The 14671-nt window shown below is 44.3% G+C and overlaps 1 protein-coding gene across 1 annotated transcript in view; it reads left to right on the plus strand.

Annotated features, from left to right (window-relative positions):
• Positions 1-14671, plus strand: part of LOC146354929 (uncharacterized) — a 154078-nt gene that overhangs the window by 60499 nt on the left and 78908 nt on the right. The window contains exons 16-17 of the mRNA XM_084840190.1: positions 803-908; positions 12501-12606. Of these exons, the coding sequence (XP_084696316.1) occupies positions 803-908; positions 12501-12606 (212 nt within the window). The remainder of the gene's footprint in view (positions 1-802; positions 909-12500; positions 12607-14671) is intronic.

Genomic DNA, 14671 nt, shown 5'->3' on the forward strand with positions numbered 1-14671 from the left:
TCATACACTTTCTCTAAAGCACCTAATACCAGCCCTCTGTGATTTTCTGGATATGTCCCTGGACTAGTCCTGTAGGACAGACAATGGTAATCACTTTTTATACCTACTGTGCTGTGTGGAAAGCATTTTATAAAAACTAGAAGTTTTTTAATTTGTGCAGTGACTTCTCATCTCAAGGCTCTTCCCATTACAGAAGGGATCGTGGCACGCAGTTCTGCTAATAGAAACAACTAATAGAAACAAAATGTAGAAAGAACTTGTACACATTGTCTTCCAAAGAAAGCTACAATGAAGTAGATATGACATATGAGTAACTCTTTTCCACCTTTCAATATATATAGGAATTTCTGGGAAAGTAGCCACTTGTGTAAACTCTTGCCAAGTTACATTTTTAGATATGGAACTGACTTGCAAAAGCATTATCATGACATGAACCCACAATGTAGAACCACCACAGCCTTAAACTGAGAAATGTTATTAATACTGAGAGTGTGGAGAAATAGCAGTATGGACTAACAGTACTATGATACAGATTCATGTTTACTCAGTTTATGTAACAAATAGTTGTACATGGCCAATTGTGTGTGGCAGTGATGATCATTGTAGTTGTTTACAGAAGTGTTAAAAGAGGAAGAATTTGATTGAAAATGGTGAATTGCTTGATAAGATAGACATAATATCCCCTTCACAATGAGGTGGCAATCTGAACTCTGTTCTTTTTTTTTTTATTCTAAACTAAAACTATAAACACCAGTGACAGAGGGTTTATGAATATCAAGCTAAAATGATACGTATGTTTCAGGGCAGTTCACTATTTGTTGGCCTGGCATCTGGAACTGTGGATGTTTTAAATATTCTAAATGAAGATGACAAAATAACCTTTTCTGAAAAAGATGTGAATAATAATGGTAAGATCATTGTTAATAGTAATTCAATGTAACTGCAAATTGGAAGACGTAAAACATAGCCCTATTGCAATAAAATTGTTAGTGTATATTATGTTCCAGAGGTTTTAAAAGTAGGTTTGCCAGATCCTTACACAGAGATGGTATATATACTATTAAGTATTCTGAAGACACTGAGCCTCTGCTCATTTTGCTATTCTCTTTGACTGGTCCCCTAACTCATCCTCCTCCCTCATCTGTTATGTGCTAAAGTTATACTCTTGCTGATCACACCAGGGGGTAGTGGTAAGTGAGTGAAATAGTGGAGGAATGTATTTATTTCTGTTAAAATTTATATCCTAGATTTCTAGGTAAAATGCTCACTTAAGGTGACTTGCAATGTCATGAAAAAATATATAAGAATACAAGATAAGATCCCTCTCCCTCACTGGGAGAATTTAAGCAGAGAGTGAATGTCAGGAATGCTGTAATTGCATCCTGCACTACAGATCCTGCACTGAGCAGGGTGTTGGACTAGATGACCTCAAATGTACCTTCCAACTCTACAGCCCAGTTCACATGTAACAATAAACCACACTGAGGATAAACCACGGTGGGTTGGCGGTTACACCCCAACAGACGCTTGCTCGGCTTGGCTTTGTTTCCCCCTCAGCCCCCCTCAGTCTTCCAGCCCATTCCCTGCACATATCCCAGTCTCCTTTGTGTGGCAACCTGTCTTGTCTCCTTGTCCCGACCCCCTCCCTGTTCCCATTGCTACCTCTTTTTCTTCCTCCCCCGGTGCCTTAGAATTGCACAAGTGGGGTCATATTTTTTTCCCCCAGGACTTTTGCGAGTATGCAAGAACGCAGATTCGGTTGTCCGATATGACAAGTACCCTTGTCAATTTCCTTGTAAGTTTCAGCTGTCAAAGGGAGCTCCTGGATAGGTAAGGAAATTGACAAGGCAAGACTGCATATAGACCAATTTGCTCACAGTTGCAAAGGAGCAGGGAGAAAATAATAGTAAGAGATAGAAGGAACTCATTTACACAATTTAGAGGCTGGGAAGTAAAGGGAGGGGCATTTTGTGCAAATTTAGAGGCTGAGAAGTAAAGGGTGTGGAAATTTGCACAACAGCAGTAACAGCTCTGAGAAGGAGCCACGAAAAGCAGGGGAGCCAGTAACTCCCCCTTCTGGACTTGCTGGAGACTCTGGGAAGTGCTGAAAGGGAGGAAGACACTGGCAAGTGTCAGTTAAACACTTAATAGAGATTATTACATTGCCAAATAGGAAATACTGTCCCCCTGCCCTTTGGTGCGCTTACTTTGTTCGCAGTTTTCTTCTTTTTCAGTGGTTCTGAATTGTGCAAATGGGTTCCTCCTCTCTTGAAGAGAGAGAGAGGCTGATGAGATACTGACCTAGTTCACACAACAGCAGGGTGTTTGGCAACTTGTTAATCACCCTGAGTATGCCAGTTGTGGGCCAGCCAGATTTAAATAATTACCCTCACTGGTGCGGCTTGTTGTGATGTCCAAACTTGGTGAGGGTGGGTGGTTGGAGTGGTTAACACACTACACAGAACCCATGGCCTGTTTTAGGGTTGGTGGGTAGTTTGTTAACCACCCCAACCAGCCACTCACACTGACCTCCTCCATAAGTTTCATGTAAATGTTAACAAGCTTGGGGAACAAGATGGAGATTAATGGTATCCACATGCCAAAGGGCAAGAGGAAAAGCAGCAGTGCGCCAGTGGCAGTTTCAGGGACCTACCCTTCAGGTAGGGTTGGAGTTTTGTTAAACGGTGCCCCTCCCCACTCAAGCCCACACCATCCAGGTGGCCCAGAAGGATACCGTGGATAATGGTGTCGAAAGGATCTGGGAGGTCCAAGAGAATCAACAGGGTTGCACTCTCCTAGTGCAGGTCATCCACCAGGGCAAGCAAGGCAGTTTCAATCCTGTATCTGTCCTGGAAACCAGATTGGAATGGATCCAAATGATCAGTTTCACATAAAGGAACATGGGATTAGCTAGCTATCACACGTTGAAGAATCTTGAATTTAAAGAAAAGATGAATTAGAAACCAGGCAATAATAATAAGCAATTAGAAGGGGCCCCACAACTGCTTCCTTAAAATGAACCAGGATTTCACCTCCTCTCAGCAAGGCATTTATAACCTCTGTGATCCAAATCCTTAGCCCTGCTTTGTCAGATCTAAGCAGCCATGATAGACATGGGTCCAAAAAATATGTGGTATGCCTCATTTGCTTCAGGTATCTTGTCCACATTTTCAGGTTGCACGAACTGGGTATGGTGGTTAAGTGTCTAGAGCAGTAAAAGGTATAGGGACTCCTGACAAAAACCTGGCAATCTGCTCATTTGGCTACTTGAGGACACAATGGAGGCAGCAAAGTAAGCCTTCTTGGCTGCCCGCACCGCCACACAATAGGCACGATTCATTGGCCGTAGTCCCCCAGTATACCAAGAAGCAGAAGGGGCTCCATAGCATCAGAGAGAGCACTCGGGAGCAATCAAGTCAATGGCCTCTGCATCTCACTGTTACACAGTGAGGCTAAGGCCTCGGCTTGATCACCAGCTTTCTCCACTGGAAAATCCCCAAGAGCATTCAGAAATCCATCAGATTCCATCAGTCTCCTGGGGCGGACCATCTGAATAGGTCCCTCACCCCTGTAGGAGGGAAATAACACCATGAGTTCAAAACTCACCAGGAAATGATCTGTCCATGACCATGGGGTTACTTGGACCCCCCCCCCACAATTTTCAGATTACTCGTCTCACAGCTTGGAGCAAAACCCAAATCAAGGGTATGCCCTGCTTCATGTGTTGGGCCAATGACAAACTGAGACAGCCCCATGGTTGTGATGGAGGCCATGAAATCCCGAGCTGGAGCACCAGAGACAGCCTCAGTGTGGAAGTGGAAGTCACACAGAACGGCTGTCCTGGATTCCTCCAACACCACACTTGAGACCACCTCCACCAGCTTGGTCAGGGAGGCTGCTGAGCAGCAGGGTGGGAGGTACACCAGCAGCATCCCCAACCTGTCTCTATGGCCCAACACCAGGTGCAGCTAGGGATGGACGAAAGCCCCTTACCTGGTCCCACAGCTTGCTTTGCGGTGGGGGGAAGGCGCTCCATCCCTCCCCCCGAAATTCTGGGCGGGGTCGGAGGCGCCCCATCCCTCCCCACCGAAATTCTGGCTGGGGGGGGAGGCACCCCGTCCCTCCGGCCGAAATTCTGGCTGGGGGGGAGGCACCCCGTCCCTCCGGCCACGAATCTCATCTCCTGCTGGGACGTAAATGGCGGCGGCCGTAGCCGCCGCCATTTGTGTCCCTGCAGTCAGCCGTGATAGGCTACGTAAATGTTTATGTAGCCTATCACGGCTGACTTTGGGAGGGGGGAAGTGCGTACGCAAATGGCGGCGCCCATGGGCACCGCCATTTGCATAGGCACTTTTTTTCCCCCAAAGTCATCCGTGATAGGCTACGTAAAGATTTACGTAGCCTATCACGTTTGTTGTTGTTGTTGTTGTTTTACTTGGAAATGGTGGCGGCGGCGGCCGGTCAGAAGACTGGCCGCTGCCGCCGCCGCCAGGGACATTCGACAAAGGTAAGTCCCATCCTGGGGGGGGCAGGGGGGGCAGACCGTTTCTCCATCAATTTCAGGGGGGCCGAATGCGTTGGCATTTGGCCTCCTGGAGATTGGTGGAGAAATTCTCCGACATCCCTAGGTGCAGCCCCTCAAGCCCTGCTCCAAGGGGGAGTGGTTTCCTGGCAATACAGATGCAGGTTCTGTGAACCACGGTGACTCCCCCCCCCAGCCCTCCAACCTGCGTTGGTGCTGCACCGAGTACCCAGAGCATATTTGGTGAAATGTAAGCAGCTTCTGTGTCACAACAACCGTGGCTTTCTCTAAACAACCAACCAAGTTTGACTCATGTATTTTGGAGGTGTGACTTGCCTGCTTAGTGCATTACCTCCTCCTCATCTGCTTGCAGCAACTAATTCATCCCTTTTAACACATGATACTGGCAGAACTTACTGTGTAGGTGGCATGATGCAAACCTGAGTTTAAGTGTTGGGGGCTGGGGGGGGGGGAGACACTTGTTCAGTTCCCACACTCATGACCATAATAAAATAATACAGCTTGCTTTCAGTATTTTCACTGTTACATTAAAAAAAAACCTTATGTCCCAGAAATAATCAAATTAATTGCTACCAGTAAATTCATAGTGCAAGAGATGCATATTTTCCAGTGCCATTCATTTTCCAGTGGCACTATAGTGCCATTGTGAAGGAAAACATAAGTGGTTGAAGCAATAGAATAATTTTTGTAATTCCTATACATGTCTACTTGGAAGTAGGACTTACTGAGTTCAGTAGTGCTTATTGTTAGGTTACTAAAGTTGATGTTAGGTTTTTGAAAAGAACAGGGCTACATCCAACGTCATGTGAGTGGACTTAAACTTGTGCAATGGGACTTCTTCCCCTTGTTTTATTCCCCCCGTATTCCCCAGCGTGCTCCAAAAATCTATGGAGGAGGGTCCCCCAACCATCCAAAGCAAATTTAGGTTGCATGTGAGTGGGGGTGCAGGAGAGAGGGAGAATTCGTTCTGCAGTGGTATCCATTCTACTGGTGGATGAACCCCATTGGATACTCTAGCAGCATAGCTAAGGCGTTCTCAAATATAAATCAGATATTTTTGCTCAGGTAATTCTTGGATTTGTGGCAATAGCATTTTGCACAGACCACACATATTCCATTGTCAGTCACAACATTCTGTAAGAATGCTATATAGGTAAATGATTGTGTACGGTTCTAATCCAAGAGGTAATCACAACAGGTTTTTTTTATATATATAAACCAGGGCTTCCTGTGAATCACCTCATTGAATTTTCATATTTGGATATTCACATGCATATTCAGTGGGAATATTGACAATTTAAGAAAGTAATGAATTCAGTTTCACAATCAGATATTGATACTGCCTCCTCACCTTGGAGGGATAGGCTGAGCCTAGGGCTCTGTGATAAGGTTGAGTAATTATTTCATGATCATCAGTAGCACATCTTTTCCTCCATGCCTAATCTGATTTGTGTACAGAACTTGCATGTCACATTTTTAATTCTAACCACATATATTTTAGTCAGTAGGAGACATCTAGAGTTTTTATTTAAGATTTGTAGTAACTTTCAAAAATGAGTCACATTTTAATTTTGTAGGCTATTGTTCTTTTAAAAAAATCTCGATAATTGGTTATTTTAGCCCAGCACAAACTGGTACTGACATGCTAGTAACATCTATTTTTAACTTGCTGCTAGTAGTAATGGGCCTTTGCAATTCCAATCTTCTGTTGTTTCTTCCCATCCTTTTTATTTATTAGGTTTTTTAAATATTTTATAAATATGAAGAATGGTAAAATAGCTTACAAAGAAATACTGTATCTAAGCTGTCTCATTTATATCAGTACATTTCTAATGACTGGATTAGACATTCTGTATTCTCGTTTCAATGACCTTGAAGTATCTGGGTAGAACATAATTCTCTGCCTTTGGTTAGACACAGGTCTGTTTTATAGTTTAGAAAGATCCAGTCATTTTTCCAGGTAAATATGTTTAAAACCAACATAAATCAAACAACTTGCTCACTTGATCAGCTCATAAGTAACTGTTCAGGCCAACTTAGAAATGGGAGAGACAGACCAATCACTACCTCAATCATGGATAAAGTAAAAGTGGTGGTGGTGGGTTTTCCAATTTTAGGAATAAAAGGGGCACACGACTGACAAGTGCCAAACCTTTCCCTACTTACAGCTTGCCTTCCTTCACTGTGTCCCTTGATGTTACTTTTCCCATACTCAGGCTCTGAAATAAACCTAACTGAGACAAATGTGATGGGGAGAGGGGAGACTTTGGGGAGGGAAGACGCCAAAGGTTAGATTAGCACCCTTCAGCTGCTCTTAAAATTAGACACTTCCCCACTTCCTAGCTCTTGGTATTACCATATCTAGCTTGGTTCTTTGTATTTTGCCAAATCTTTTCAAATGTAAAATTGAACAGTGTGTGAAGTTCTTGACAGACAAGTTGTGGAGAGCATGCTTGCCTATTTATTTTGTAAGCAGATAATGTGGAACTGGACTGAAGATGGAAATGAAGTGCAATAAATAGTTGTTAGACTGTTCAGTACTATTTTGTTTACTATTAACCAATTCACGCCCACCTCTCCACTTACTCATGACTACATGTTGGCCCAGTTCACATAATCCCCGCGGCACATGCTGGGCACCATTTGTCTGTTTACCCATTGAAGCCTTGTCATGTCATCTGAACCTTGGGTAGCATGCTTGTTTGAGGGGGAAACAACCCTCAAAAAACCCAATAACAGGCCATGGGTTATTTGAGGGTTGTCTCCCCCTCCAACAAGACATGCTGCTCAGGTTTGGATGACATGACAAGCTGCGCCCGGGTGGGTAATTAGGCAAATGGCGCCTAACATGCACCAGCACATGCTGCAGCTTAAACAAGCCATCATCATTTGTTTAAGCCGCAGTGATTGTGCAAACTGGGACACTGTCTGTGCTTTCTGGGAAGATATCAATAACTGTGCCTTATTGCCTCAGTTGATTATCTATTTGATTGGTATTGTACAAGTGCAATTTCAAAGAAGGCAGTGGCTCAATAGGGCTGAATTCTGTTTAGTTTAATGTGTGATTAATAAATGTTTATTTATGTTTAACTTATTGCAGTGTTAGACAGTCTGCAATTTGTAATGCAGAATACCCTCCTGAGAGGAAGGAATGTTAGCCTATACCTGCCACATGGCAGATAAAACATTTAAAAGCTCCAAGGTGTGTGTCACCTTGTTTGCATGCAGCATTTGCATAGCTGTGCACCAGACTGAGGAAAAGGGGGTTTGGTGGCCTGCACACAGGAGGTCTAGTATTTAAATCAGATCATGCACACCTAACCAGTCCTGGTCAGTGCTCCAGCAAATTAATAGCCTAACAGTTAAACTGGAGCTTTAATGCTGACTGTCATAGCATCTGCTTAGATTTTTGGAAACTACACTTAATTATAATCTTTAAATATCTTGCTCTCAAATCTCATTGTTACTTTGTTTGATATTTTTATCCAACCCTTCTCTCATGGAGCTAAAAGCAGTATACATGGTTCCCCATCTCAGTTTGATCTTCACTCCTGTGAGGTAGGATAGGCTGGGAGGTTGTGATTGACACAAGATACCCAGTGAGCTTCATGGCTGAGTGGGGATTTGAATCTCGCTCTCCCCAGTCTTAGCCCATCACTATTAACAGTTACACAATATTAGCAACCATAGCTCAGTGGTATTTATATATTTATAACATTTGTATGCCACTTCATAACAAAGTTCTCTGGGAGGCTTACAGTAAGATGGTAGGAAAGGAAAAGTTCCTCCTGTGCAAGCACCGAGTCATTGCTGACTCCTAGAGGGATGCCGTTTTCGCTGGCGTTTTCATGGCAGACTATAGCGGGGTGGTTTGCCATTGCCTTCCCCAGTCGTAACTACCTTTCCCCCAGCAAGCTGGGTACTCGTTTTACTGACTTGAGAAGGATGGAAGGCTGAGTCAACCTGAACCAGCTACCCAGGACCCAGCTTCCGCTGGGATCGAACTCAGGTCATGGGGAGAGTTTCAGTTGCAATACTGCCGCCTACCACTCTGCCTCACACGAGGCTCATAAAGGAAAGGTTCCTCCTGTGCAAGCACCGGGTCATTACTGACCCCTAGAGGGACGCCACTTGTGCTGGCGTTTTCGTGGTAGACTATAGCGGGGTGGTTTGCCATTGCCTTCCCCAGTTGTGACTACCTTTCCCCCCAGCAAGCTGGGTACTCATTTTACCAACCTTGGAAGGATGGAAAGCTGAGTCAACCTGAGCCGGCTATCTGGGGCCCAGCTTCAACTGGGATCGAACTCAGGTTGTGGGGAGAGTTTTGGTTGCAATACTGTCCAAGATTCATTCCCTAGTCAGGCGTCAGCTAACATGTGACAATTGAGGCTGAGACCCTGGAAAGCCCTCGCCAGTCAGACTAATCAATAACTGATTTAGATAGACAATTAATTGGACCTAGTGTACAGCAAACCATTTAAAAAACTTTTTAAAAACATTGCTCCAGAGCAGTGTTCACTATGCCTGAGGGCTGCTAGTGGCTCTTAGCTGTGGCTCTCTGCCTCTCTATCTCATTCACACACTCTCTTTTTGGGGTAGCTGCTCCCTCTCAGCAGGGGCTCCAGCTCTGCCATGTTTTCTTTAGCAGTGGGCCAGCTGCTGTGATCTGGGCTTCCAGAGGAGGCTTTGGGGATGAGGAGCCAGGAGACATGCCACTTGTCAGCTATAAGGCGGCTGGGGTTGGTGGGGAGGAGAATGCAGGAGCAATCAGCCAATTACCAGTAGCGGGGGAGGAAACCAAGAGGCAGAGAGCAACTTGATTGACTCGCTGCAGTGATGCACTGTGGAGGCACTGGAGGTGGAGGTGTATTGGCCACAGGAGCGTAGCCAAGTCATTTGTAGGGTTAGAGGGGCCTAGAGATCCATAATGCTTGCTTAAGTTCATTATTGGTGCAATTCCCATGCTAGTAGGCCTCTGAGCATGTGCAGATGAGTCAAAAGGCTGATAACAGCCTTCTCAGTGCATTCCTTACTAATGAGTAGAAAGCCTTATCAAGCACTCTGCCTGGGAAGCGAAGTTTGTTTACAGGTGGCTGTGCTTGAGAACCAAACACTTCTAGCCTACGCTGGGAATGAACGCTAGGGGTGCTTGCTAGTGTCGTGCTGCCTCATTGCTGACATATGGAGTATAAGGCCCATTGTACCCAATGGCTCAGGGTTCAGAGACGCTGTCTGATCCAACCATTGGGTACGCCTGTGTGCTGTAAGTTACCCAACAAAGTACTCCTTGTAAGTAAACCTTTGAGTCTGATTTATCACTGTCTTGGCACTTCTAACCTAAGAGTTCAATGCCCACTGCAGGGGCAACACAGGAGGGGAAATTAATTGCATGGGCATGCAAGAGTAAAATGGGGACCTGTGCTGTGGGAGATTTGCAGGACTGAGTAGAGCAGAGCCCTCTCTCAGTGATGAGCAGGCTTGTAGTCATGATGGGTCATATCAGGTCTTTGACTCAGTACTCTCTTGGCAGACGGGTCCCAGCTGGCTCCCCTCCATTTGCCCAGCAGTGAGTCAGCGAGCGAGCGCCTGCACTGGCTGCTGGCCCCGCTTTTGTTCTTCCTGCTTGGCTGGGGCCTCCCAAGGGAGGGAAGTGGGGGCATGAGGAGGCATAGCTGCTGCCTGGCTGCATTCAGTTGAGCTCGTCCCACAACATGCCGGGTAGTGGTGGCTGCGCAAGCATGCTGAGAATGGCTAACCTCCCCGAGCAGAGATCATGGCCTCCAGAGCTAGCTTCTGAGGGAGGCAGGAGAATTTTAGGGGTAGTGGCTGCAGCCCAGATGGCGAGAACCTGCTCAGAGGTGAAGGTGAGCTAGGTGGCCAGGAAGGAGGCTGAATTTCTCAGATACATGAGCAAGATCCCTTTTGGGAGGAGGATGGTGTGCGTGCGTGTAGCACATGGTACAGCCCTTTTTGTATGGGCAGCGCAGCACCGCCTAATAATAATTTTTTAAAACTCCCTACTGTGTAGAGCTATTGGGCAGAATGAAGTGGTAGACTGAGAGGAGGTAGTAGAATTTTTTTGCTTGGCTTCTAAGCTGAGCTTGTATTATTCAGAGGTGAGCCCCAATGAGTCAACGGGACTTACTCCCAGGTGTGTGTAAGAGTGCAGCTTAAATGCCATTGTTTGCTAGCTCTTTTTTTTTTTTGCTTCTGGGGGGGCTTTTTTGCAAGCTTGTAAAAACTAGGTGATCTAATAAAAAAAGGAATGTCCAGCACTCAAAGATATTTTTTCAGTCCTTTTGCATATAAGCTGGTCTGTTGCTGAAGAGGCTTTTAATTGGTTGGTTGCTGTTTGTTTTCATTGCTGTGTTTTTTATTGTTTTTAATATATTTGTTTTTATGTTCTGTTCTAATTGATAATTTCTTTTTAATCTGTATTTTATTGTCAGCTGTATTGAGCACCATTTTTTAGTGGAAGGGTGGAATATACATTAATAATAAATAAACAATAAACAGTGGGAAGGAAATATCCAGGTGTTTTCCGTTTTTGCAGTCTGTGAACAAGTCAACTGAAAGGGGTCAATTGAAAGGGAATTTTTCTGCCTGAATCTCTGACTCAGCTTGCAGTCCTTCTGTTTAAGGTACAATCCAGTGCATGCTTAGACAGAAAAAAGTCCAACTTTCCCTGTGGTTTGACCACAGCATCTGGTCCCCAGAGGAATACTGCCTCTGCACATGGAGGTTCAACATCGCTATCATGGCCAATAGCTGCTGATGGAACCATCCTACATGAATAAAAGCTGCCAATGAGAGTGGCCATCATTACATCTTTGTGACACGGAATTCTGTATGTTAATTGTGCACGGCTGTTTGTTTTCTTTTGCAAATCAGTTGAACTCATTGTATGATAAGAATATGTCATATGGAGGAGAGGGTGAGATTTTGTTTCTCCTGTTAGCTATACTTGGTGCAAGCAGTGCTGTTGGGAGGCAGGATAGTACCCCTGACCAACAGAAGCAGGGTATTGCCACCAGATCCTGGGGTCCAGCAGGAAGGGATGGTTTGCTCCATCTTGGCCTGTTTGTGAGCTTTCTGGAGGCATGTGGTTGGCACTGCTGGAGATATGGTTCCGCATTATTACTTTACACATACCAGGGATGAGAAGTAAGGTCAAGACTGCAATCCTACACACACTTATGTGGGAGTAAACCCATTGAACTCAATTAGACTCCTGAGTAAGCAGGTATAGTACTGATTTGCATTGAGCACTGAAATAGAAGGTGGTGAAATCACAAGTAATTGCACAAACATAATTGGGAGAAATTATGGCTTAGAGATAAAGTAAGTGACTGAAAGCTCATTTTTATTGTATAATTATACAAGGTTGTATAATCTTAAAAGGGGTGTGGCTGTGAGGGGTGTGGCTGTGACTATTGTGAAGGGACCCTGCCCCTCTGAATTTGCCACTACACTACTGGTGGCAAGAAAAAGACCCATCCCACTTGACAAGGGCAGTGGAGGGATGGTGGGGGGGGGAGAGGGGAGGCCCCTACAATCCAAGCAAGGCCCCCCAGTGGACTTGGTGGCAGTTCCTGGAGCTTACATGGCTCCTGCTTGAAAAATACTGCAAGATCACTGCTCTGGAGATACAGAAAGTAAATACTTCTACATAGCAATACCCAAAGGATTCAAGTGGAAAGCATTTTGACTCTGGAGGCTGGTGTTCTATTAATAGAGCGTATGCCTTGTAAATTAACCTGTTTTAAAATGAAACACTATGCTTTGTAGAATATTACCAATGCAGATACCAGTCATACAGCAAAGAACAAAATTGCATGTTAAATGATCTAAGGAAAACTACATATTCTGGCACATGGAGTCATTGTGATCTCCTGACAATCAAGGGTGTATTCAAAACCTGAAATTAGATAAATTGTATCAATTTTCTGTTTTTAAGGGGAAAGTGAACAAAGAGATACTTCTTCTTGCTCAGAAAACTTCCACAATGGCCCTGTAGTAGCAGTTGACTCCTGCAAGAATCTTTCTATCTTTTTAAGTTGTGGGTAGGTGAAGATGTCAATGTTATCTTTTTTATCGTATTGATAGACAGGAAGGAGATGAATGTACTATGAAACTCATAAATTTATATTATGGCTGCAGGCCCAGCACCAGCATGGTGGGACAAATAGTGCTGCTGTCACCAGTCTCTCTTTTTCTTTAAACTTAAAACTGTTTTAGGGCCCAGCACTCTGAAGAGAAGCTGGGTAAACCAGCTGCAGCAGCCATCTTAATTTCCCAAGAATAACTTTGAACCCCAGAAGCATTCTGGGAGAATTAAGATAATGGCTGCGGCAGCTGCTTCACCGGGTGCTTTACCTGGTGCTTCTCTTTTCAGTGCTGGACTGCCTACCCTATATCCTTCCATGCTTCTGCCAGCTGTGCTGATGCTACACACCTCACTGCTCACTATGGGGGCCACTAGAGGGCACCTTGCCCAAGGCCCTTTCAGATCTGGTGCTGCTACTATATGGCTGATGGATAATTTTCACAATATCTTGTAGTGAAATACAAAATATATGCAATATAATTAAACTTCATAGGGGTGTACAAAATACCCTTGAGAAATTCCACTTGTTTTACTGAAATTCTTATGGCTTCCCTCAAAATTTTTTAGAACTGTCTGAGAAACATTCATATTCAATTTAATTCTGGTTTAGTTCATTTTGATAAAAATGTACATGAGGGGAATCCATCATAGGAATTGTGCTAGTCTTATCACAACTCTTATCTTCTCTCAAAATTCTTTGTCATCTGACAAGGGACAACCAAATTCACTTTGAATTTCACTTAAGCTAAAATTTCGTCAACAACTTTAAAACTCAAAATCATTACATAACCATTTATATCAGTCGGATCACATAAATTATTAAGTTCCCAGCTCTGAGAACAGTTTTTGTTTTTGTAAGATAAAAGCATCAAGCAAAGTCTGTAGTAATTAATATGAAGTCACTAGAACTATACGAGGTATATTATGCCATCACAATACAATAAAAATATGACTGTTGTTACTTTTTTAATTTGACCGATGCGCTATGGAGCTTCTCAGATTGCTATTTCATTCAATATTTGTTGTAGTGACCTTATGGAAGGAAGGAGATAGTGGTTGATTAAATTTGTGCCTAGAGTCTGTTTGAGAGGCAATGTTAAACAGAGGCATACTGTAGCGTTACTCAGGATGCACTGGATGACCTCCATAAACTACAATAATAGAAATGGAATTATATTCAGTAGCAATGTCAAGTGTGAGGTCATGCATTTGGAAACACCTCATTTGGAAATAAAAGGAGGAAAGAGATCTTCAGAAGTTAGTCGATGACTGTAAGCCATGGAGGGAGCAATCCTACCAGGACAGGCAGCCACCTCCGAACTCTGAGGCGGCTACCTATCCAATGCAGGGCAGGAGAAGCGTGGAGGGGATCGTCCCCTCTGCACTTCAGGGGCCCTGCATTTGTGGCTAGACAGCCGATTTTGGCTGTCTAGCCGTGGGAAGGCGGAGCAGGGGAAGCGGCTGCCAGACGACACGTTGGATGTGTCATACTGACATTTCCGCCATCCCCGCCCCAAAACGGTCCATTTTCGTCGCTCCGCACTCCTCTTCCGAGCGCGGGGCCATTCCACGCTGCCTATGAGGCAGCGCAGGAGGAGGGGAAGGTCGGTTCTCCAGGAACCAACCTCGGAGCACAGGCTCCCGGTCGGTTCCCGGAAACTGACGTACTCTATGGCTGTCTAACCAACGACTAGCGGCCATAGGATTGTGCCCTAATAGAATGTAGGTGTAAAGGGAGGAAATGTAGTTCTTAGGTATATTAGACACATATTTCTAATCAGGAACAATATTAGTCCCTTTGTACAAGGCACCAGTATAAAATATCTTTAAAGTTTCAGTCATCCATTTATAAAAAAGATGAAAAAGGTGTAAAGAGAAACTAAAGACATTTTCTGTCCCTGTAATCAGTCTTAAAAGCAGTGACTGAAAGCTTAGAAAGAGAAAACTAAGACATGATAGCACTGTAGAAATATACCGGAAGGATAAGATAATACAGGTAGGACTAATTAGGGTTTATAAAA

Source organism: Heloderma suspectum, chromosome 2, assembly GCF_057233095.1.
Source record: "Heloderma suspectum isolate Gila_16-S chromosome 2, 16-S_ref, whole genome shotgun sequence".
In the NCBI taxonomy this organism is placed as follows: domain Eukaryota; kingdom Metazoa; phylum Chordata; class Lepidosauria; order Squamata; family Helodermatidae; genus Heloderma; species Heloderma suspectum.